We start from the raw sequence: 22,333 nt of genomic DNA on the forward strand, positions 1-22,333 counted from the left end.
ACCCATTCTTGGTGAAAGCGAAATCCATAGTGACCAGCTCCAAAGCTTGGCATATGTTTCATGTCCTTCATTTATTCCACCTTTATACTTTGTTCACGAAATAATTGATGCACTACTATATATAGTTGCTGCTGAAATTCGGCGTACCTGAAGAGCAAATTGATAAATTAACAAGGTGGCATCGGATTGCTATGGTGAGGAAGCTTTCAAGTGAGCATTCCTACTCCTAAATTAACAAGGTGGCATCGGATTTTCTTCTATGTTCTTTGCAAAACCGACCGCTGGTGCATATGATTTATGGCCTCTTACGATGCAGACGATGGTAATGATGTCAAGAGGAAAAAGCAGCCTGCGGAATTGACAAATTGTGGCACCTCTATAGGTGCCAATAAAATGAAGCAGAGTAAGACTGGGCAAATGATCAAATCATCTGGTTATGCTGGTGCATTAACCCCAAAGGAGAGCACACCAAGAGAAGGAAAAGATGTATTAGTCTATCTGAGGTTCTGGACCTGGTCTTCATTGTCCTGTCCTTTTGATTTATTGTTGTTCTGGCAGAAACAATCTGTAATGATGTTATTTATTCATCTTACTCCATGCAGGTTGAAAAATCTTTTGCTAAGGGTGGTTTGCCCTCAAAACTAAAACCAAAGATGGCACTCGATGTAAATGAGATCCTTCTAGTTAAAAAGAAAAGTGTTCTAGGAAAGGATGGACGTAAGGTGACTATGATATGTGAAGAAGTTCTATCCACACGAATATTTTCGTGTGTCGACTTGAATCAGCTTTTTTCTCCGTTATATACTTATTTTAATATTAGACACCTGCACCAGTGCTAAGTGCGAATACAATGCTTTTACTTATATATGGTATAATGATATTCGGTACGGCAATTATGTTGCACTTGTGGTGTTTTCCTTTCCATCAGGCTTCACGCAGAAGTAACTGATGGGTGTTAATCTAAGTTGGAAACCAAAATGCACAAGTTTGTATTTGTAATGTGGTGCAATTTAAGTTATTGCTGCCATGCAGTGCCACTGGAATACTGGATGTTGGTTTGCTATTGTGCTTATAAAAGTATTAGGTTGGAAGTATGCTGCTAAAATTCTGAAATTTGAATACGTGCTAGTTCGATGATTCATATAGAGAAGCTTTCTTTCTCAAACGCGCGATTCATATAGAAGCTGATCTGGTCTTTGCAATTGTGGGTCTAATGTGGCATGCTTTTCCATATTCATAGAGAAGCTGATCCTATTGCTAATGTTTTCATTATTTGGTAAAATTTGTAGACTTGATACACACTATATTGCTTGTCATCCATCTTACGCGTGCGTGCATGATCCATGCGTAAACTCGTGATAAAACAAGAACAAGGTGTGCAAGGCCGGACCACTGAAAGTATGTATTCAACGTATCACAATTGACAACTTAACATACTGTAACTGCAAACTTTTATTTATTAATAATGACAAACAAACAGCAAGACAAGGTCCATAATGTAGTACTCGAAATAAAGCATATCAAATCCTTAAATCTTAACCCTTAGCTTTAATCTTAAGCGCTAACAATGCTAACATAAGACAACTCTACGGATCCAAGATATATTTTGCCATCTTGTCTTTCCACCGCCTCGGTTGGCCTAACGTTCTTAGGGCCCGTCATTTCTTGGAGCTTTTCACCTTGAGCACCAATTCTGATGGCGACTAAGTGCTTGTTCACGCCAAGCGGATACGGGAGCTCATTTTTCTCCCGATGCAGCGCAACCCAATAGCCTCCATTCCCGTCGGGCCTCACGTTATCCGGGTATTTTTTTCGAAAGGACGGCAAAAGCTTTGCCGTAATTTTTATTAGTAGAGAAAAAAGAAAACAAAGGTCGGCCTAGTTTTTGAAGTGGAAACCGGGTCCAAAAACCACAAACACCATGGATTAGATGAGGTGGTCCAGCACCACCCTCAACTACAGTATAACTGCCGACCAGCTAGCCACTCAGCTCTACTAACCACTCCACTAAACGACTAACCACTCGCTCCAAAGAACCCAACTGAGCTGAACACAACCCAACTAACAACTTGACTAGCACAACTTACACGGCCACTAGCCACCAGCAGAACTATCACAACTAACCGAGTAGGCAACATCCTACTGGTGAAGCTGCTCCGAAAAAACTCTTTCCCTGCGAGCTCCCAACCTGGCAGCTAGCTTCCTGGATGTGGCTTCTCATTCAAGTGACCAGTGAAGCAACAGTTGTAGTGACCCTGGCCGATCCATTTTTCTTCTTCTTAGCGCGATCCATTTTTCTTCTTCTTAGCGCATCCCACCTCAATCAAGACTGTGAGGGCCTCCATCTTCTCTTTAGTCAAAGGACGATCGAAGTGTTGAGCATAAAAATAAAAAAGAACTTCCTTATCCTGCGACGAATCAGGAGTTGCTTCGCCTAATTTTTTTGCTAAAAGATCTTGGGCTAATTGAGTAGTACTTCTACCAGGAGTTTTTTTGTGCTTTTCAGCAAGTCTGGAACTCTTTCTGTTGGTGTCAATAGGTTGTGACTGCGAGGCTAACGCAACAGAGTCTCGCTCATGAATGTGATTGTTAGGTGTGGTTGGTTCAGTGGACAAAACAGAGGGAGTACAGAGGATAGGAGGTGGCACCGGCTTAGAGATCATGCTAAAGAACTCGTCAAGAGCTAATACCTCTGTAGTCTGGTGTGTAGTTGTGGAGGTTGTTGTAGTAGGGATGTCTGGGGATTCTTCTGAGTTCGGATCCATCACTGCAACATGATCCAAAACAGGGCCATCTTGCTGGTCAGGTGCAGTGAGCTCCCTATTTTCATCCAACATTGCACTTAGTTGGTGTGTATTGACCATGTTCGGATGCCGAGGAAGGCTGTGAGCTCCTGAAGCAAAGAACGAGCATTGAAACTCTAGCAACATCGGATCAACAACCCAAAACGATTGACACTCAAACTTTGATGGGACAACACCACGTTGGAGAAGAAAACTATCGTCAGTGATAGAAACAACCTCCTCGCCTAGCACCGTGCAAAGAGGATCAGCAAAGGAGACTGATTTCCTGCACGTTTTAGCATCCACTTGCCTGCTGCGGCACGAAGATGTGCCCCCCTGATCGTTGCGGGCAATCCAATGACTGGAGCTGTAGCAGTCTTGCCCCATTCCCCCGGGTATCCTGGCAGGTCAGTGAATATCTCGGATGTGTTTGCGTTGGGCCCACGGATCCAATACCTAAGCAGCTTGCAAGGTCCGGTGAGTGCGACAATGAGGTGGGTCCTGTCCTCGCTGATGGCGATGCCGTTAGGGTAGGTCACGCCGGACTGGAGCACGGTGACCTGGTTGGTCCGTGGACTGTACTTCATGATGCGCCCCGTGGAGTCGCCGGACGCGGTCACCATCTGGTGCTGTGACCGCTGGTAGGTCTTGCTGCTGTCGGTGAAGTAGACATCTCCGGTGACCTGGTCGATGTCCACCCCATTGGTGAAGCGGAACGGCTCGCCGCCGGCCTCCGTGGCTAGCACGGTCGCCTCCCCACCGTCCGGTCCCACCCGCATGAGCCCCATGTATGCATCCGCGATGTATAGGTTGCCGGAGTTGCGGTGGAAACGAAGGCCCAGCGGCCGGCCGCAGGAGCTCTCCATGGCGACCGGCAGGAGCTCAGACGGCGCGTCGCAGTTGTTCTTGATGTAGCTCGGGCTGTACGTGAACGTGCTCCAGCCAGCTCCTTCGCCACCGTACTTGAGGATGCGGCCGTCGGAGATGCTGACGTAAGGTCCGGCGCCGTGGCCGTCGAACGCGACGCTCTCGGGGCCAACCAGCGCGTCGGGCAGGTCCAGGCGCTGGCTATTCGATGCGTCGATGGCCTTGGCTACGGCGGCCACGGCGGTGCACGGCAGGAGCAGCAGGACGGCGAGCAAGATCCCAAGCAGTGGCAGCTTTGACGTGAACCGGCCCATGGTCGTTTTTTCCGGTCGATGACGATGAGTACGCAAGGTTCTCTAGTTCTCTCGCTGGCGTTTTGTTGGCCGACCGGCGATCGCTGATTGTTGTGGTTCTCCTTGATGGAACGGGGCCTCCGGTTTTATTATGGCCTTCGCTTGCAACAGTCCGAATCGGTGCCAGGGACGGTCGAGTCGAGTCGAGTCGAGTCGAGTATATGGATTCCGACTCGGTCGAGGAAATCTTCGATGACAGCAGGGCGTTCGATCATGGAGTGCGTGGAGAATCCTCGACCTGGAGGCCGGAGTATCGGTGGATCAGCCTGGCACCGGCACAGCGCGCGCTGGTTGACCGCCAGTGGGACGCCGAGCTCGTCAAGGAGCTCGCCCCGTGCGACCTCTGGATCAAGGACCTGATCGCGCTACCGTTCCAGTTCTTCAAGCAGATCGTGCAGGTGCTATCGCGGCAGGGCACGAAGCAGAAGTATGTCACCAGTCACCCCGTCGTACTATTTTACATGACCAATTTGCATTGGTGCTCTCCAAGAAAACGCGTTCTGGGCGACCACGGCCCATGGACAAGGCCATCGACGGCGAGACCGACGCGAACAGGAGGGTCGCTGCGATCCTGGAGGGCGTGATCGGGCAGTCGGGCTGCTCCCGGCCGATTCAGCGGCAGTGTGGCTGCGTGCGGTGCCAAACCTGTGGCGTTCTACTTCGCTCGCTCGTGCAGTTCGCTGGTGATCCGAAGCTCCGGCCGGAAAGACTAGCTGAGCTGATCGGAGTCGGAGTCATTCTCGGCCGGTGACTGGAAGACCCACAACCACTTATACGAAGCAATCAACACATATTTAGCAGTAATACAGGTGTTGAATCCTCGATCATGTGACATGTTTGAATTGTTGGCTTGTTGCTAACAAAGAAGAGGATGCCATACTCTTTTTGTTATGCTGTATAGTAGCATCGGGGTTTACGCCCTGTTCGTTTGGGCTTATTTGTTTGATAAGTCATGGCTGAAAGTACTGTTGGCTGATTTGGTATGAGAGAAAAATATTGTTCGTTGACTGAAAAAGTACAGCTTATAAGCTAAACAAGCCCAAACGAACAGGGCGTTAATTTGATTAGGGAGAAGGGGACGCTGGGCGGCCATCTCGATTGCCGAAAGCTGTCTCATGCATGAGGCCGTGGACAACGAGCGAATGCTGCTCGGCGAGGGTGTTCTTCCGGTAGTTCCGCACGGGCGGCCATCGTACCACGGGCCATGGCATCAGCTGCGCTCTACACAGAGCAACGTGCGAGGGAGCCGATGTTGTTAGATGGGTTCTGCAGAGGGTGCCCGTAGGAGAGAGAGGTGTCGTGGTGATAGAGGTTGCCGACGAGGCCGCGAGAGGAGGCAACAACAGCAATAGTGGTGCTGGAGGCTACGAGGGTGACGACCTGAGTTTCAGAGAAGAAAGAAGAGGGGAGAAAAAAAGAATAAAAAAATATGAGGGGTTACATCCAAAGTGTTAGATACTGTCACTGTCACAGTGGCAATGCCACGTTGGATGAAATGCTCATGTGTCCTATATGGACCTATGGTGCACTACTTATCAAGTTTATGGATTCAGAAATACATTTTACAAGTTTATGGACCTAAGTGACACCCAATGACAAGTTCAGGGACCTCCCATGCATTTAACTCTTATTTGTTACATGTTGAAACACAGGCTTGTTTCTCTTCCTGAACCGAATTGAGTGGATCCTTGTGATTCACCGAAACCTGGTTTAGTTCAATTCCAATTATTCCTAGATGTGGCTCCAATCTGGGCTAAGGAGAGGATGGAAAGGCTTGGAAGGCCTGATTTCATTTCAGATCGGGCCTATCCGAACAACCATTCTGAGTCGGTCCTATTTTCAATCCGGTTCAAATAATTACAGGTGGAGCGGGCCGTGTTACAGGCCGTTCCGGGCCAAACCGAACGAGGCCTTATATACTAGTATCATACGTAACGTGGCAAAGGAAAACCATCCTCCTTTACGGCAACGTGATGATGTATGTATAGTATATAATGATATACGTGGATAATAAGACAGGAAAAAAAACAGCAACGTGACGATCCGCGGAGTTAGTAGAATACTGCAGTTAGTACACACAGGATAACATAACAATTTTTAACAAGAATGAAACGCGCACGCAGAAGGGCAGAAGCAGCAGCAGCAGCACTCCGCCGTGTGCATGATGCGTGCCCCCTCCCACCCCTCTCCTCTTTCCTTTTGCCCAGGCGCCGGCGGCCCCGCCGACCCGGGCGACACGACGACGACACCAAGTGCGCGGGCGCACTCATCCTGCCCGTCCTTTCGCCCAGGCCGCGACCGCCGCGCAGGATCGCCCGGCTTCCGCGCGCCCGGCCGCCGCGCAATCATCTCGTCCCCCGCGCGCGCCTACGCGGGGCCGGGCACGTACGTGGCCGTGCGACGGCGAGGTGGCGCGCGGGCGGGGCGGATCACGGACGCGGGAATTGATGCGTTTCACGCGTTTCTGCCGATCGGCCGTCGGACGATGGGTGCGCGCGGGGGATGACAGCTGAGTTAACCCGTTCCGTACCGCCGTTGACTGACGCTGCTGGCCTTCTTTTCCATGGCCGTGAGCTCTGCAGTCTCTCCCGTACGATATATCCCAATCAGGATTGGTGTCCATACAAAATATATGTATTCAGATCAGTTTAAGAGGAGCTTTACTATTTGCTTAGTACACCGGAGCAGACCGCGTATATATACGGAGTGGATGGAGGCAAGCTAAACAGCCTAGAGCCTACGTATGTGCTTTTTAAAAGTTTTTATTTACTCTATGCGGCCATACATGTGTTGGTAGTCAACTCCTACTTCCTCCGTTAGCTTTGAACTTGGACACGTTGACGGAGGGAGTACGCTTTATAATGAGGCTCTTCTTTTACTTCTACCCTTTTTGGCGCGAAACTAGGCATGGCTAAACAAACTCGAAAGGTGGAGATGCTTTAGACAGGACGATGAACTAAACAAGCTAGCTACTCATCATAGCCGTCGCATTTGTTTGAGGCATGCATGCAGCTCCAGTCATCCAACAACTCATGTTCCTGTGATTCCTATCTAACGCTTCGGAGTATCTACTAATTTACTGCCGAATTCACTTTTTCCCATGCCTAATCTTTTTACGTGTCTCGTGACTGCCTCTAATATAGCTCGCTCCATGACCAGACAAGAAATAGAGGTCCACACATGCAACTATAAAAGTGGCTCCAAAGACTCGTCACAGCTTTTCCTCCCCTTCGTTGTCCATACTCATCAAGCTGTACTGTACTGTACTACCAGCAAATGCATCCTGCGTGACACCTTTCACACACATATCCTCTACGGCCTCTCCTAATTTTTCTATTTTTCTACCGTCAGATTGTAATAAAACGAAACAGTAACACACACTGTAACAGACACGTAGGCCCCGGGTCACATTTCTCCCCTGCCCACCCACGTCGCCCGCTTTGCTCGCGTCCTTTCCCACCTTTACGTGTCCGTGGTCCTTCCTCGCAACCAACACAAACACAAGCAGCCATCATCGTCATACGCGTCTCCCTCAAACATCTCAAGTGATCTTTTTGCATGCATTGCATTGGCCCCAACCCAAAGCCAAAAGAAATCTCAAGTGGATAGAGATTGCATGCGTCTTTCGCATAGAAAAGTACCATGACGACCTGAATCATAATTATCATGAAACCCGACACGATGCAGCAGAGTATGTATGCCACCACAAATTGCCCAGCAAGGAACTTAACAACCTTCACTTCACACATAGTGATACTCCATCCATTTCAAATTATAAGTCATTCTAAGAACCTTAGTGTGTTAAAGCATCTCAAATTTGATCAAAATTATAGAGAAAAATTAAAAGATTTATAACATCAAATATGTATAGTATGAAAATATTATTAATGAAGAATCCAATGATACTTGGTTGTTATCATAAATATTATTATTTTATCATCATATAAATTTAGTCAAACTTAAGAACTTTGACTCTTCAAGATTTTTAGAATGATTTTTAATTTAGGATGGAAGAAGCAGTTTATTCACGCTTGAAAGGGAAGCCATCCATTAGCTGCAGGCTGCAGCTCCACTCTGCAGGGGCATGTGACCAATCGATCGAGCGGCCATGCATGCCCACCGCAAGGTGGTGGCAGGACGGAGATGGACCGCGATCTGCGTCAGATCGATCAGCCTACTGGCAGCTTTTCAGCTTCATTTGTGGGTTTATGTTTTTTTTTTTAAAGATCATGGGTGTTTATCGGGGTGCTCGGATCCGGTGACTAAAATTTAAGAGATGTTGTATGTGGTGTTCGGATACTAATAAAAAAAGATACAGAATCCGTCCTAACTCTACGAGACGAATTTATTAAGCCTAATTAATCCGTCATTAGCATGTATTTACTGTAGCACAACATTGTCAAATCATGGGCTAATTAGTTTTAAAAGATTCGTCTAACAAATTAGTCGCAAGATGTGCAATTAATTTTGTAATTAGCCTATATTTAATACTCTGTGCATACGTCAAGCATCCGATAGGACTCAGTGCTTGTTTAGTTCCCAACCAAATTCTCAAAAAGTGCTACAGTAGCCATCACATCGAATCTTACGATACGTGTACGGAGCATTAAATGTAGATGAAAAAAATTAATTGCACAGTTTGGTTGAAAATTACGAGACAAACGTTTTAAGCCTAATTAATCCATGATTGAACACTAATTGTCAAATAAAAACGAAAATAATACGGTAACTAAATTCTCAAAATTCACGAACTAAACACGCACTCACTGGTCGCTGGTCGCTGCAGCCTGGAATCCGCGTGAGGTGGCGCAGGCATGCATGTGACCTGGGCCGTGCTCTGCAGCTGCGAGCTTCCTTCTACCAGCTCGGTCAGTGTCAGTCTCACTCCCTGTGCATGCCTCCCTATAAATCCTACTAGCGCGAGTTGTTGAGACGAGCAGTGAGGGGCCTCGTGAGGGCGCTGGGTCCTGTCCTGTGCACACTCACGCAGCCGCGGGAAGCAAGTAGTGGTGGTGGAAAAGGAAGCTGAGGGAGGGCAGGCCGGCCGGCGCCGGCCACCGCGCCACGCCATGGACTGGTACGCATGGCTGTCGCGAACGGGGCTGGCGCCGTCACTGACGTACGAGTACGGGCGCCTCTTCAGCCGGAACGAGCTGGAGCCCGGGGACGCGGCCCACTTCGACCACGACCTGCTCAAGAGCATGGGCATCGCCGTCGCCAAGCACCGCCTCGAGATCCTCAAGCTGGCCAAGAAGCAGGCCGGGGACGGCGCGGAGGCTGCGGGGGCGGGCTCCTCGTCGGCGGCCTCGCGGCTCGCGCGCAGGGCCACCAGGTGCCTGTCCCGGTGCGTGCGCCGGCTGGCCGGAGGAGGAGGAGGAGGAGGAGGCGGCGGGAGGAGGAGGGGCGGCGCGTCGTCGGTCACCGTCGTCCCGAGGATCTGCAGCGGCGACGACGCCGTCCGCGTCGGCGCCGTGCAGCGGAAGAGCACTGATGGCGGCAGCGCCACCAAGAAGATGGTGCTCATGATCACTGACGGCGTCGTCGCCGGAGCGGGCGGCCTCAGGGGCGGCGGCGGCGGCGGCGCGAGGCTGTCGGCGTCGTCTCAGAAGGCGAGCCTGATGTTCCATGACTGCTACCACGACGACGACGAGGAGCACGAGGAGGGGGAAGAGGACGAGGACGAGGACGAGGACGGCGGCGCCGGCGACGACGACGACATCAAGTGGGACTCCATGTTTCAGGACCTCAAACCCACGTGAAGATAAAATTGTTGTCTCCTCTGTCCTCTCCTCCGATCGCCGGACTCCGGCTGCTGGAGTTTGGTGTTGCTGCGTGAGTCAGTCGTCATGGCTTTGCTTGTGGACTTGTGGTGTGAGAGAATTTTAACAACTCTCCTCATGGTGTTTTGTCGTTCTCCCTTTCCCTGAGAAGAGAACATAGTACTAAGGGTAATGTGTGTTTCACAATGCTGAGCAAATAATGTCGAAAATGTGTAATTTCCTCCATCAGTTTTGCAGTGTTAAAGCTTGAGCAAGATGAATCAAAAGGCCAGCACTGCACAAAATCCCCCCTCGCCATTGGCAGAGTAAACAAAATGTGTGAGGCCTGGTTTAGTTCCCAAAAATTTTCACCCCAAATTATCACATCGAATCTTGCGGCACATGTATGGAGTATTAAATATAGACGAAAAAAAACTAATTACACAGTTTGGTTGGAAATCACGAGACGAATGTTTTAAGACTAATTAGTCCATGATTAGCCATAAGTACTACAGTAACTAACATGCGCTAATGATGGATTAATTAGGCTTAATAAATTCGTCTCGCAGTTTCCAGACGCGCTATGTAATTAGTTTTTTTTATTAGTATCCGAAAACCCCTTCCGACATCCTCAAAACATCCGATGTGACATTCAAATATTTTCATTTCGCGAACTAAAACACACCTAAACAAAATGTACTGCCGATACATGACGAACTTCGCTTGCCAAGTCCGAAGCGGCAACGTACATTTAGAACCCTGTATGCCTGACCATTGCAATTGCAAGACCATCTTTTTACTCTTCAGACTAGGTTATACAAATCGTAATTAAGTAGTAGAGCTAGATCAACGTGCAGAACTAGATTATGACCAAGGAAAGAAAAAGGCAGGCGACATCGTCATAGTTATTACTCCTTTATTACAATGATATCTTTCTATAAGTAAAAAAGGCACCGCGATTCTTTTCATCATCGTCATCATTATTCGATAAAAGCTCGTAATGTGGCAATAGTAGTTCTGTAGTTGCTTTTATGCAGCGCAGATAGTTCTGTAGCTGTTTTTATGCAGCGCAGTTGAATGTGGCACTAGTTTTGTAGCTGCTTGTATGCAGGGCAGTTTCAGCAAAAATCGAAATGACCCTACATTGGGCCCGTCATCACCGACTCACAGCAGCTAAGACTTTGGGAAAGGAGCTTGGTTTGAGAAACTGAGCCCGTGTTTAGTTGGTTGAAAAGTTAGAATTTGGTGTAGCACTTTCATTTTTATTTGGCAATTAGTGTTTAATCATGGACTAATTAGGCTCAAAACGTTCGTCTCGCGATTTTCAACCAAACTGTGCAATTAGTTTTTTTTTTCTACATTTAATGTTCCATGCACGTATCGTAAGATTCAATGTGATGGGTACTGTAGCACTTTTTTGAAACTTTTTTTGAACTAAACACGGGCTGAGTGGTTATCACTCGTCGATTTGTGGAATACAATGGATTCATTCATCAAAGGCCCTGTTTAGTTCCCAAAAATTTTCATCCCAAAATGTCACATCGAATCTTGCGGCACATGCATAGAGTATTAAATATAGACAAAAAAAAAACTAATTGCACAGTTTGGTTGAAAATCGCGAGACGAATGTTTTAAGCCTAATTAGGCCATGATTAGCCATAAGTGCTACAGTAACCAACATGCGCTAATGATGGATTAATTAGACTTAATAAATTCGCCTCGCAGTATGTAATTAATTTTTTTATTAGTACCCAAAAATCCCTTCCGACATCCCTCCAAACATCTGATGTGACACCCAAAAATTTTCATTTCGCGAACTAAACATACCTAAAGTCTAACGGACCACATCAATCCTCAAAAACCAAACACCCAGCAGAGTGCAAACAAACATGCTATCTGCTCATAATTCACACGTGCCACCCTCTGGCGCTGCTCCTGTGCTGCCCAGACCAGTCGACGCCAGCAACACCAGGCGGCGGGGCGCCAGCGTGCCATCGTCTGCTTCCACCAACGCGCCGGCTGTTGCAACAGGCTTGCTGCCTCAGGTTGAGACGAACTGCTACGTCTATTTGTGGAATAATAAATACATGCACCATTGCTTCTGGTTGTACTACGGTCTACGTTGTACTAGTATCTGCCTCTCTGCCTGTGGCAAATAGCAGGCAGGCAAACATCCACATCTTTAGAAACTAATTCTCGACACAATAACACACTATCATAACCTGACACGCTGAAACTCGTAATCAGAAAGCAAGTTCTGATCAGCATTCATCAATACAGCAAAAATCAGCTGCAACTCATCAAAAAAGCGCATTAATCCAATGCCCGGTCCTATAGTAGAGTGAAAATGCATTTTTAGCATAATGTCAATTCCTCAACCAAAACATTATCCATGCACATCATAGATTCGAATAACAGTAAATGATCCTCGACATAGAGCAAAATTAAAGCTCCTCTTGACAAGCATAGAAACAGCAACACTACCCAGAGGCCAGTGCCACGCCTACAGCCTCCTTCCCCTCCTACCACCCTTTCTGCGAGTGCTGTCAGTGGGGACCGGGGTAACATCCTCTGCACATAACACGAATGTTGCCATTAACATACAGAAACAATGAAGTAATCGATTATGATAACTGATGCAACTTCATTGAAATGGGGCAAACCGGTACAGTTTGCCCTTGCAAGATTCAGATTTCTTACCAATGCGTCCAATTTTCATTCCAGAACGAGCAAGAGCCCTGAGAGCAGACTGAGCACCAGGTCCAGGGGTCTTGGTCTTGTTGCCTCCAGTGGCACGAAGCTTAATGTGCAGCGCAGTGATACCAAGCTCCTGAAGACAAGAGACCAACTCACAAATTACTTATCTGGCCACAGCAATCTAAGCAGCCCTACATAATCCTAAGCTTCAGTTTAATTAAGCAAACATCATCTTTGGATACACAGATGAACCAATGAGTGAATGCAGTAGAATCTCTCTAATGAAATTCTTGACTTCACTACAAATACCTTGCAACGCTGTGCAACATCTTGAGCAGCAAGCATAGCAGCATAAGGCGACGACTCATCACGATCAGCCTTGACCTTCATGCCACCTAAATAGTTTAGAACACCATGGTTAAAACTAAATACAATTGCCATGATGCCATCTACGTCAAGTATGGAGCAAGGTTTTAGGATGGTACCAGTGATCCTAACCAGAGTTTCCCTCCCAGACAAATCAGTTACATGCTGCATATTACAACATCACATTTAAACTGGGGAAGGGAATAAAAAGGTCCATCCACAGAAAAAAAAAAACATCCAGCACTTACAATGAAGGTGTCATTGAAGGATGCAAAGATGTGAGCAACACCAAAGACAAACTCTCCTTCACGGACAGTGGGTCCAAGGGTAACGTTCTCCTCCTTGGGCTCCCTGGTCTTCCTCCTCGACTGCAAACATATATGACTATCAGATTAGATTGAACTTATTGTCATGTTGACAGCCTCCAGAAACAATTTCACCATGCACAACGAGTGAACCTGAGTTCACCTCATGTTCTAATTTTAAGAGCCTAAGAGGACCAAAAGGCCATACTAATTGAGCACAATGCAGTATGAATAAATAGCCTGTCTGTGGATTTATACTACGAAATTGTGTTGAGCGAAAAAACGGATAGAAGCCATTCAACAGCAAATCAATCTCAGTATACTAATCAAGTCAATCATTTCAAGGATTAAAACTAGATTAGCATCACGATGTATATTGGGAAACAATAAACCTTGCAAAACATGACTTTCCAGCTTCGTAAATACTTCCAACCCAAGCAAATCCCCAGGTAATCAGCATATCTAACTCTTAGCTCGTAAGCAGTAGGTAATCAGCATCTCCGACTCTTAAGTTTGTAAGTAGTAGTTTCTACTTTCTAGCCGTATCAATACTTCCACAGTTTTAAAAGCACATCTCAAATATTGCATTTGACAGCTAAACATCTTCACCTAGAAGACTGATATCGCGATTATATTCACAACAGAATTACCCCAGCACATCACTTCAGTCTTCAACTCAGGAGTACGAAATACAGTCAACTAATTCAGCGAAAGACGAATCACGATTGCGACGTAGCAGCCCACAGAGCACAAGCTCCAATCAAAAAAATTTCCACGCAAATCTACGCTCTCAGGAACCCCCACCGCTACAGAGATTGCACCTAGATCCGCGTATTTAACCAGACGAGAAGAGGCTCGCTTACCATGGCTGCGTGGATCGACGGGTGACCGGAGCCGAGCGCGCCTGGGGCTGAGATCACGAGCACACCGCCGCCGCCGCCTACGCCGAAACTTCGGAAGGGAGACGGATGAGTGGTGCGCGCACTAGGGTTTAGTCCCACCTCACTCAACGCAAGTTCCTCTTTTGCCCTCGCTCTTCCGTCCCTGCAGGGTGGGGCCCACTTCTGCACTAGGACCGTCGCGTAGTTTGGTGGCTTGAACTCCCAATGGGCCGATAATGTTTGGGCTATCTGGGCTGGATAAGAATGCAGCCCATTTAGTCTCGTATTCTTCCCATCGCCTTGTCTGATTTCTCGCTGGATAAGAATGTGTTTACACCAGTATTTTTTGCCACCATTCCTGAGCAGTTGTTTCATTAAGAAGAGGAGGGTTTGCCTCCATACCGAGGAGCAAACAACCAAATTCACGAATTTACGCCCGCCCTATGTGGTGATGTAGTATACAGATACACAGTTGAAACTTTGAAACACAACCGCATAGTCCTTTGCCTCCATCACTCACATTCACGTCCATTTCTAGTACGCAATTCTGAGTTCTGATCGTCTCTAAAAACAAAACACAGAGCACTAATAAAAATAAAAAAAATCTACAGGCGTCTGACGTGAAGCCGCTCTGCCGCTGCACGGTGCTCCTCGGCCTCGACGCGCTCCAAGTAGAACCGGCTGGACATCCACACGTACCGGCGCCAGCGCGCGTACTCGCTGAACGCCCACCCGTGCGCCTTGGGCGGTGCCACCGCCACGGCCTCGGCGCACTCCCCACCGCCGCCGCGGCGCTGCGCGCGCATCCAGGCCCGGCCCGGCGCGCCGTCCTGGTGCAGCGCGCAGCGCAGGCCCGGCGGGAGCCTCGCGCAGCAGCACGCGATGACCTTCTTCAGGCTGCACCCCTCGTCCGCCACTGCCGCCGCCGGAGGTGCCGGCGGCGCCGTGCTCCGCTTCAGCAAGCACGTGGCGACCCGCTTCGCCAGCGCCTGCCGCATCCACGCCTTCGCCGCGCGCTCCGCGAGCTCCGTGCCCGCCGTGGCGCTGGCGCCGTTATTCCTCCTCCTGCTGTCCGCTCTGGCGCCACCGCCGCCGCTGATTGGTGGGAGGGGCCTCAGCTCCCGCGGCGGCTTCTTGACTGCACTGCTTGACTGGACCGTCGTCGTTGTCGTCTCCTGCGCCGCCGCCGGCTCCCTCGTCACCGCCTTCTTCCAGACGTGCGGTAGCCGTGAGATGGAATGATTGCTCGCCGTCCAGTGCTGGAAATTAATAAATCCACGTCGATCCGGAGCGCTAGCTCGATCGGCCGGCTTATAACCCCGCGCACGAGCATGGCAGCACGCGGCGAGCAACCCCCGCGACGGCCACTCGCGGGACGGGACACGCCGATTTGTTTTGCTGCGCGGCGGGCGGTTCGCGCCACTGCTCCGCACGCTGCATTAGTTCAGCGGGCGATGGATCGGGACGACCAGGGGTTGCGGCCGGCTTTGCGCGCGCCACCACGGCACCACGCGGCGCCGCGCCGGAAGGGACGCGGTCTGGTACCCTGGCTTTGGCTTGGCTCACGACACCACCGGTGACCTGCTAAACAACCACAACTTGAAGAACAGCTAGCAGAACTGCATGGACGCAGCTCGGTGCAGAATTAGCACATGACTCCGTGCAAGGTTAGTTGGTTCAGGGGTTAGGGAGGAGGAAGATACACTACTGCTCTCGTCGGAGCTAATCATTGTGTCATGCTGTGCTAATCTAGAGCAGAATCGATGACTCCTCGTCACTCAGGGCTGGTTTATATACAGGATACACTGTAATTCTCGAATCGGTAATAAATTTGAAGTCAAGTTTTGTTCCAGCTCATACTTCCACTTCCACCACCACAGATGGAATTTTAAGTCACGGACTCAACAGCCGCGCGCTCGAGCTTGACCTTCACTAAGTTTTCTCACATATATACAGGGAAGGTGGTACATCTTTGTTTTATCAGCAAAAACCAAAGAAAAAATAGCGGTACATCTTTGTATATTAGTAAAAGGAAAAAAAAAAAAGGTTTGAGTACAGTCATCCTTGTAGGTTGCGTCTCAAGGCCACAAGTCCCATTTTATTTGTTATCTCCTTCACGGTTAGATTGTAAAATTTTGCTTGTTATTCTAAGTATCACTCACCCACCCATCTTCCTTCAATCTAGCATTCCTTGCTCTCACTTGTTCTGATTTGAGTTGAAGCTGCTTCTATCTAGCATTCCTTGCTCTCACTTGTTCTGATTTGAGTTGAGGCTGCAAAAAGCGCCGTTTGTTTCGCTGAAAAGCTAGGCTGAAAAGTACTGTTGGCTGATTTGTTGTGAGAGAAAAATAATGTACCATGGCTAATAAGTTCAAGCGAACAACAGGTAAACGCAATATCCATCTATTTAAGTTGAACCAATCTCTGATCAATTTTCTATACGTGATTAATCCTTGGTTGTACTGACTTTTATATGGGTCTTGAATTGTATTTTGATTTAAGGTTGGATTAAGCCTATTTAAATCCAAGAAAAATAGTTAGCTCATTATTATTGGCAGCTTGTATAAGCACTGTAACAAAATTGTAAACGAATGGATACATTTACTAAGGTAGTGTTTAGTTCCTAAAATTTTGCAAAATTTTTCAAGATTCCCCGTCACATCGAATCTTTAGACGCATGCATGAATCATTAAATATAAATAAAAAATAAAACTAATTATATAGTTTAGACAAAATTCACGAGACGAATCTTTTAAGCCTAATTAGACTATGATTGGACACTAATTGTCAAATAACAACGAAAGTGCTATAGTACCATTTCTCAAAAAATTTCGCCAACTAAACCAGGCCTAAGTAAAACTTATTCACAAAACTCTTTTACCACCAATAGATCAAATTATTCTAGCGGTTGTTCAGATATAAATATAGGAAAGATACAACATTCGTGTGTAATGGAAAACAGACGCGTTTCTTCAGACCAGATTTCTGTAAATGCTCCAAAAACAAAAAAGACCTAAATAGTAGTCTTTGAAGGCGTAAACTTGTTTTCGTTCGGTTCGGCGCACGGCCGCGCGGCCACACCGATCTCCGGAGTCCGGACATCGGGGCTCAACTTCAGCTGACGGCTGACACTGACGAGAAGTCACGGAAGGGGTGTCGAAGCGAGGTGGAAAGACCCACCTGCCGTCTCCGATGGGCTTCGCTGGTCGGGTGTCCGCGCTGCTCTTCCTCCTGGTCGCCGGCGCTGTAGCAACCGACCAGATCTTCACCAGTTCAGGTGAGCGCCGCGGGGCCGCGCTGGATCTCACCGGCGCCATTGAGGTCCCCCGCCCTCTCCGCGTTTCCTCCCAAAACCCAATGAATCTGCGGCTTCGTCGATGTCTATTGATGTCTTGTCGAATCAAAATGCTGTCGATCGATGTTGGCGGTAACCTAGTGGCTAGTATCCATAGGGGGTGGGGGGATATAGCGCCCTGTAGTAGTGTAGTTGAAAAGGCTCTGCCTTTAACTGCGCATATGGATCGAGGGCTGGATTGGTAGTCTTGCTTGCGCTTCGGTTTCCTTTTGTTCAACACTGGTATGCGCTGGAGTCGAGCTTAACTGGGTGTTGATCGTCAGGTGTGCCATTTGGGCGGAGTTCGCGTGAGCCAAGGTACAGCGTCGAGTTACACCCTATTGATTAGCTGTTCCATCCGGTAGGATTTCTAACGGGTTTGTCCTTCTGATCCTTGTTTGTAACAAAGCAAGAGCTTTGGTTTGTTCTCACTTAATTCCGTCGCTAATTACGTGTGGGGAACTGGCTGTATGGGTTTTAGGTTCTAGTGAACTGTAATTAAAACTACTTAAAGATTACCGGCAATTTTTGAACGCTCATATATATCAATATAAATCATTTTTGACTTCACTACAGTTGGTAATTGGCTGCGAAAGATAAGCAACTATAAATCAGGCAATGAAACTTACATGTTTATGCTAACTCATGTGAATTTCATGCTTTCAGAGAAACCATTATTTGAATTTTCCATTTCACATTTTTCTCTGGAGATTATTGCTTGGCATAATTCAAACCTAATGCCTTTTATCGTAACTAGAGATGATTATGTTGTATTCAACAGGAGAATGGTCAGGAATTGGTACCAATGGCTAGACATGAGGGGAAACATTATAAGTGCTTTCTACCAGTTGAAGACACCAAAACCATGAAGTCAATGCTCCCACAAAATGCAACTAATTCTTTAATAGAAAGTGAAAGGAAAATTAAGCCAAAGGAGCCAGATGAGTTACTTGAGATTCTCAAGGATCATTGTTTCTACAGGGTGAGCATGCAGATGCAGTTCTTTCTTATGCATGAGCATGCACAGTGTATTTTCAGTCGTGTGTATATTTCCTGGTAGGCAATGCCTAAAAAAACTGATTATTTTTTATTTCGGCACAGCATGAAGGTTGGTGGTCCTATGAATTCTGTTATCATGGGAAAATGAGACAGGTCCATGTAAACAATGACAAGGTAAGACTTCGTTTTCAATAATCTTGTCTTTTTGCCCAGCCCTGTAATCATAACATTTTTTTGTTATTCTGTATTTCTGTCTATCCATCACCTCAAAAAAATCTCGGGATGTTCCAGTGCAAGAATTGCTAGCTTCAAATGGAGAAGCAAGCTCTGTACTTTGTGGAGAAAATAATATACCTTGCCTTTACTTTGAATAATAGTAACTGTAGCTTCAGTTTTATTGACATTCCGACATATGCAATCAAAAGTTGCTAGAGCTACAGCATGGCTGTGTAAACTGTGTTTATTTTGTTGAAGGTTATTCAAGAATTTGTTCTAGGCGAATTCGATGATGACGCGACTGCTGCATACCATGAAAATAGCACCTCTGAGTTAGCTGACGATGTTCATCACGGGAAAGATATATCTAAGAGGTGCTGTACTAAGCTCTCCTGAAAGTGGGGAGAGAAACAACATAGTATGTTCCTCCGTCTTGAATGAATATCTTCTGTTCCCGCTTTGTTTCAGGTATCATGTTCACTTGTATACAAATGGGACTGTATGTGATCTCACAGAAATTCCCCGGGAGACAGAGGTGAGAAAGAAACAATAGAAGACCATATAAATCTATGAAGTAAAGCACATACTTGCCATATCAGTGCATTTGACTGTGCACACCCTGCCTTTGTTCTACAGGTTAGATTTGTCTGCTCGGGGCCTACTGTACTTATTAGTTCAGTCAAGGAGATCTCTTCCTGCAAATATGTTGTAACAATTCAGAGTCCGATGCTTTGCAAAAACCCGTTAGTGCTAGCATTCACCTAGTAATCTCTATCTTTGCAGTAACTAAGCTCACTATCTTTGTTCTGCTTGCAGGTTGTTCCAGCAAGAAAAACGAACCCTCTCCATCCACTGCAATGAGTTGCCTGCTAAAACAGAATCCAGTATGGAGGATGACTCGCTTCCAAAAGAAATGCGGATTTCCATCATTCCCGATCAGGATGAGCTACATGATGTCCCCTCCAATAATTATGTCTGATGTAGAAAAAGCGCAATTTTTTAGGCACAGTGGCAACTGACCAACACTATGTATTAACTATCCCATGGATCCTACAGCAGAGGCTCCTTGTAAAGCAGGTTGAGATGATCATTCTCCGGCGCTAATTATATAGGATGATTATGAAGGTGGAAGGTTTCTCAGTATTAGGCCCGGTTCGTTTCACTAAAAAGCCATGGCTAAAAGTACTATTCGCTGATTTGTTGTGAGAGAAAAACAATGTTCATTCGCTGAAAAAGTACGTGGCTCATAAGACAAGCGAACAGAGCCTTAGTAAAGGAAACACGTTTGAGACAGTGAGCTTTGCTTGAAATGTCTATAACAAGAATGGTGCAGTAATCTTGAAATGTAGGCGTGCGAGCAACTTTTTCTCGAAGTACTATTGCTCTGGTGTGACAAACAATCTGCTGGAGGTTGAGAGGAAAAAGCACTTGACTTTTAGTACCAATCAAGGCAACTCAGAGGTCCAGAGGAGAATTGTTTAATTGTTAGGATTACATTCTTTATCATCATCTTTGGCAAACAAATCTCAGGAGCGTGGGCTAGAGTGCTCAGAAAACAAAGGCACCTGTTCTTTTATTGCAGGTCAAGAATCTCAGAGGCCCAAAGAAAATCATCTGATGTTAGGATGTCTTGGCTCTTGATAATTTTCCTTTTTTGTCAGCTTTACAGTGTCGTACAAAGCCAAGAACCACACACTTCAGTGCTTGGAGAATAAATTCACGAACACCTCCTGGGAAGTGATATTTGGAAATATTCCTTAAATACATGTTTCAACATTTATTTATATCCTTTGTCCTAAAAAAACTGATCAGTACTGCTCAAGTCAGGACAGCAGCAGGATGCTCGAGCCAAATTTATTTGGGGAAGCCGTGCCCCGCGCAGAGTACAATTCTTCGCTTGGCTCTTGCTCAACAACAGAATTCAGGCCAAAGAGAATTTATTCAAGAAAAAGGTAGCTGACAATGATACATGTGAAGTCTGCTCACAAGAGATCGAAACGGCATGGCACATCATGTTTGGGTGCCCCTTTGCAAAGGTCTTCTGGGAGTTGCTCCAGGTGCAGACAAACAACATCAACTCTGTGGAGGATATTCACATGCTTGCACGCCCTGAAAACATTCCGGCAGCACACTTTGATGGCTTTGTCACCTTATGTTGCTGGCTCTTATGGAAGAGAAGGAATGAGCTTGTATTCCAAAGGGAAGCGATGACAATGAGACGCTTCCTGAGTTTATGCAGCAATGAAGCGCAACTCTGGAGTTGCAGGCTGCCGGTGGAGACAAGAAGCACACCTAACGTCTGGTGTTCACTGTTTACAACAATCATGAACCAAGGCTCCCGTGCTAATCAATCTAATGTGTAATAAGTTTGAAGTCTCTGAGCAGTGAAGCTCAACTATGATGTAAAATGAAACTCTTGGGATTTTAGGCTGTTGGGGCCGAGCTGCAATATATACAGGTGGGGACCCTCTCCCCCCTCCCCTCGGTGACATCTATATCTATATCTAATAATAAAGATGTAAAATTTCTGTCACAAATTTTTTTCGTCCAACTCTGATTTCTATTAGGATTCTGGTTTTTTGTCCGGTAATCCTCTTTTCAATGTCCTATTCAGTTTGCATACAATCTTTAATAATTTTCCTTTCCTTGGTTTGTGTCCCCACCTCCAACGTGATGGACTCTCCATATGAATCCAATAGGAGAAATCGAATACAATTCAACAAATCAATAAATAAATATGAATCCAATAGGAGAAATCGAATAAAATACAAATTAAACCACCATATCAGCGCCGGCGAGGCGGTGCGAAAAGATGTTGAGGGCGGAACGACGATGGTGTGAGGCACAGAGATGACGGCGAGGTCGAGCAACAGAGGGGCAATCTGAAGAGACGGTGACATGAGCGAGACCGATGCGAGGATGTGCGACGGCGACGATGCGGGGCGAGGTCGAGGAGACGGCGACGCGGGCGAGGCTGCCAAGTCGTTGGGGCGTGAGGTCACCGGGGCTCCGTTGCATGGACCTGCCAGGCTACCGGGACGCCGTTGCGTAGCCTACCGGGGCGTGGTCGCTTCGGGGCCATAGCCGCCTTGGCAAGGCTTCATGCAGACGAAGTTGGAGGCTTCGGGGGTGCGAGTGGATGAGGCCACGTGACTCCGAGTCCGAGCTAGCAGATAAGGATGAGAAAAGAAGAGAAAAAAGAAAAAGAAAAGAAAAGAAAGGGTATTTTGTTTCCTTGTTGATTAATTGGGTGCTATTGGTCTCGACTTTAACAAAAAATTGCCCGATGAAGTGTTTAACACTATGTAAATTCACTGGTATGCAGTATGCTCCGTTATATTTTTGGATTCTTTGATGCTATAATTGGAAGTGGAAGTAAAAACGTGGGCCCCTAGCCCTTCATGTTTGCCTGCGCTATGACATAGATGCAATTGATTACTTAGGTAGAAGAAAATATATTGAGTCAAAAGTGTGTGTGTGTGTGTGTGTGTGTATATATATATATATATATATATATATATATATAGAACTACTATCCTGTAGCTGGCTACAGAATAACTTATTCTGTAGCCACTTTGAGTTATGATAATTACTATGTTAATTTACGAGATTATAGTAACTCCTTACTAAGTGGTTTAATATAACGTTATGGTAAATATCCCCATGTGTTATAGTAACCCAACTATCGTAAATATGTATTGACATTATAGTAAATTAGTATATAAAATTATAGTAAATGGAAGTGGCTACAGAATAACTTATTTTGTAGCCGG

General features: G+C 46.7%; 4 protein-coding genes across 5 annotated transcripts; 2 read left to right on the forward strand and 2 right to left on the reverse strand.

Moving 5' to 3' along the window:
* Positions 1 to 1,554: 1,554 nt before the first annotated feature.
* Positions 1,555 to 3,964, reverse strand: LOC136524149 (protein STRICTOSIDINE SYNTHASE-LIKE 10-like). Its single transcript, XM_066517611.1, has 2 exons — positions 3,183 to 3,964; positions 1,555 to 1,807 (listed from the first exon to the last, which is right to left on the reverse strand). The coding sequence occupies exons 1-2, from the start codon at positions 3,962 to 3,964 to the stop codon at positions 1,555 to 1,557; spliced, it is 1,035 nt and encodes a 344-aa protein (XP_066373708.1).
* A 4,959-nt stretch (positions 3,965 to 8,923) lies between these two features.
* LOC136521905 (uncharacterized) lies at positions 8,924 to 10,008 on the forward strand. The gene has a single exon (XM_066515673.1). It carries the CDS (start codon positions 9,073 to 9,075, stop codon positions 9,760 to 9,762), a length of 690 nt encoding a protein of 229 aa, XP_066371770.1. The 5' UTR covers positions 8,924 to 9,072; the 3' UTR covers positions 9,763 to 10,008.
* Positions 10,009 to 12,099: 2,091 nt separating this feature from the next.
* Positions 12,100 to 14,140, reverse strand: LOC136521906 (small ribosomal subunit protein uS11z). Its single transcript, XM_066515674.1, has 6 exons — positions 13,994 to 14,140; positions 13,074 to 13,193; positions 12,945 to 12,990; positions 12,769 to 12,854; positions 12,463 to 12,592; positions 12,100 to 12,333 (listed from the first exon to the last, which is right to left on the reverse strand). Exons 1-6 carry the CDS (start codon positions 13,994 to 13,996, stop codon positions 12,266 to 12,268), a joined length of 453 nt encoding a protein of 150 aa, XP_066371771.1. The 5' UTR covers positions 13,997 to 14,140; the 3' UTR covers positions 12,100 to 12,265.
* A 2,911-nt stretch (positions 14,141 to 17,051) lies between these two features.
* On the forward strand, positions 17,052 to 19,715 carry LOC136521904 (protein OS-9 homolog). 2 transcript variants are annotated; one of them, XM_066515671.1, is made up of 7 exons: positions 17,052 to 17,288; positions 18,127 to 18,327; positions 18,447 to 18,518; positions 18,819 to 18,934; positions 19,029 to 19,095; positions 19,197 to 19,303; positions 19,377 to 19,715. In XM_066515671.1, exons 2-7 carry the CDS (start codon positions 18,151 to 18,153, stop codon positions 19,537 to 19,539), a joined length of 702 nt encoding a protein of 233 aa, XP_066371768.1. In that variant the 5' UTR covers positions 17,052 to 17,288; positions 18,127 to 18,150; the 3' UTR covers positions 19,540 to 19,715. The 2 variants fall into 2 exon arrangements, with proteins under 2 accessions (XP_066371768.1, XP_066371769.1); XM_066515672.1 differs by lacking the exon at positions 17,052 to 17,288 and having other exon boundaries at positions 18,216 to 18,327; positions 18,454 to 18,518.
* Positions 19,716 to 22,333: the final 2,618 nt, after the last annotated feature.

Source organism: Miscanthus floridulus, chromosome 18 (assembly GCF_019320115.1).
Source record: "Miscanthus floridulus cultivar M001 chromosome 18, ASM1932011v1, whole genome shotgun sequence".
In the NCBI taxonomy this organism is placed as follows: domain Eukaryota; kingdom Viridiplantae; phylum Streptophyta; class Magnoliopsida; order Poales; family Poaceae; genus Miscanthus; species Miscanthus floridulus.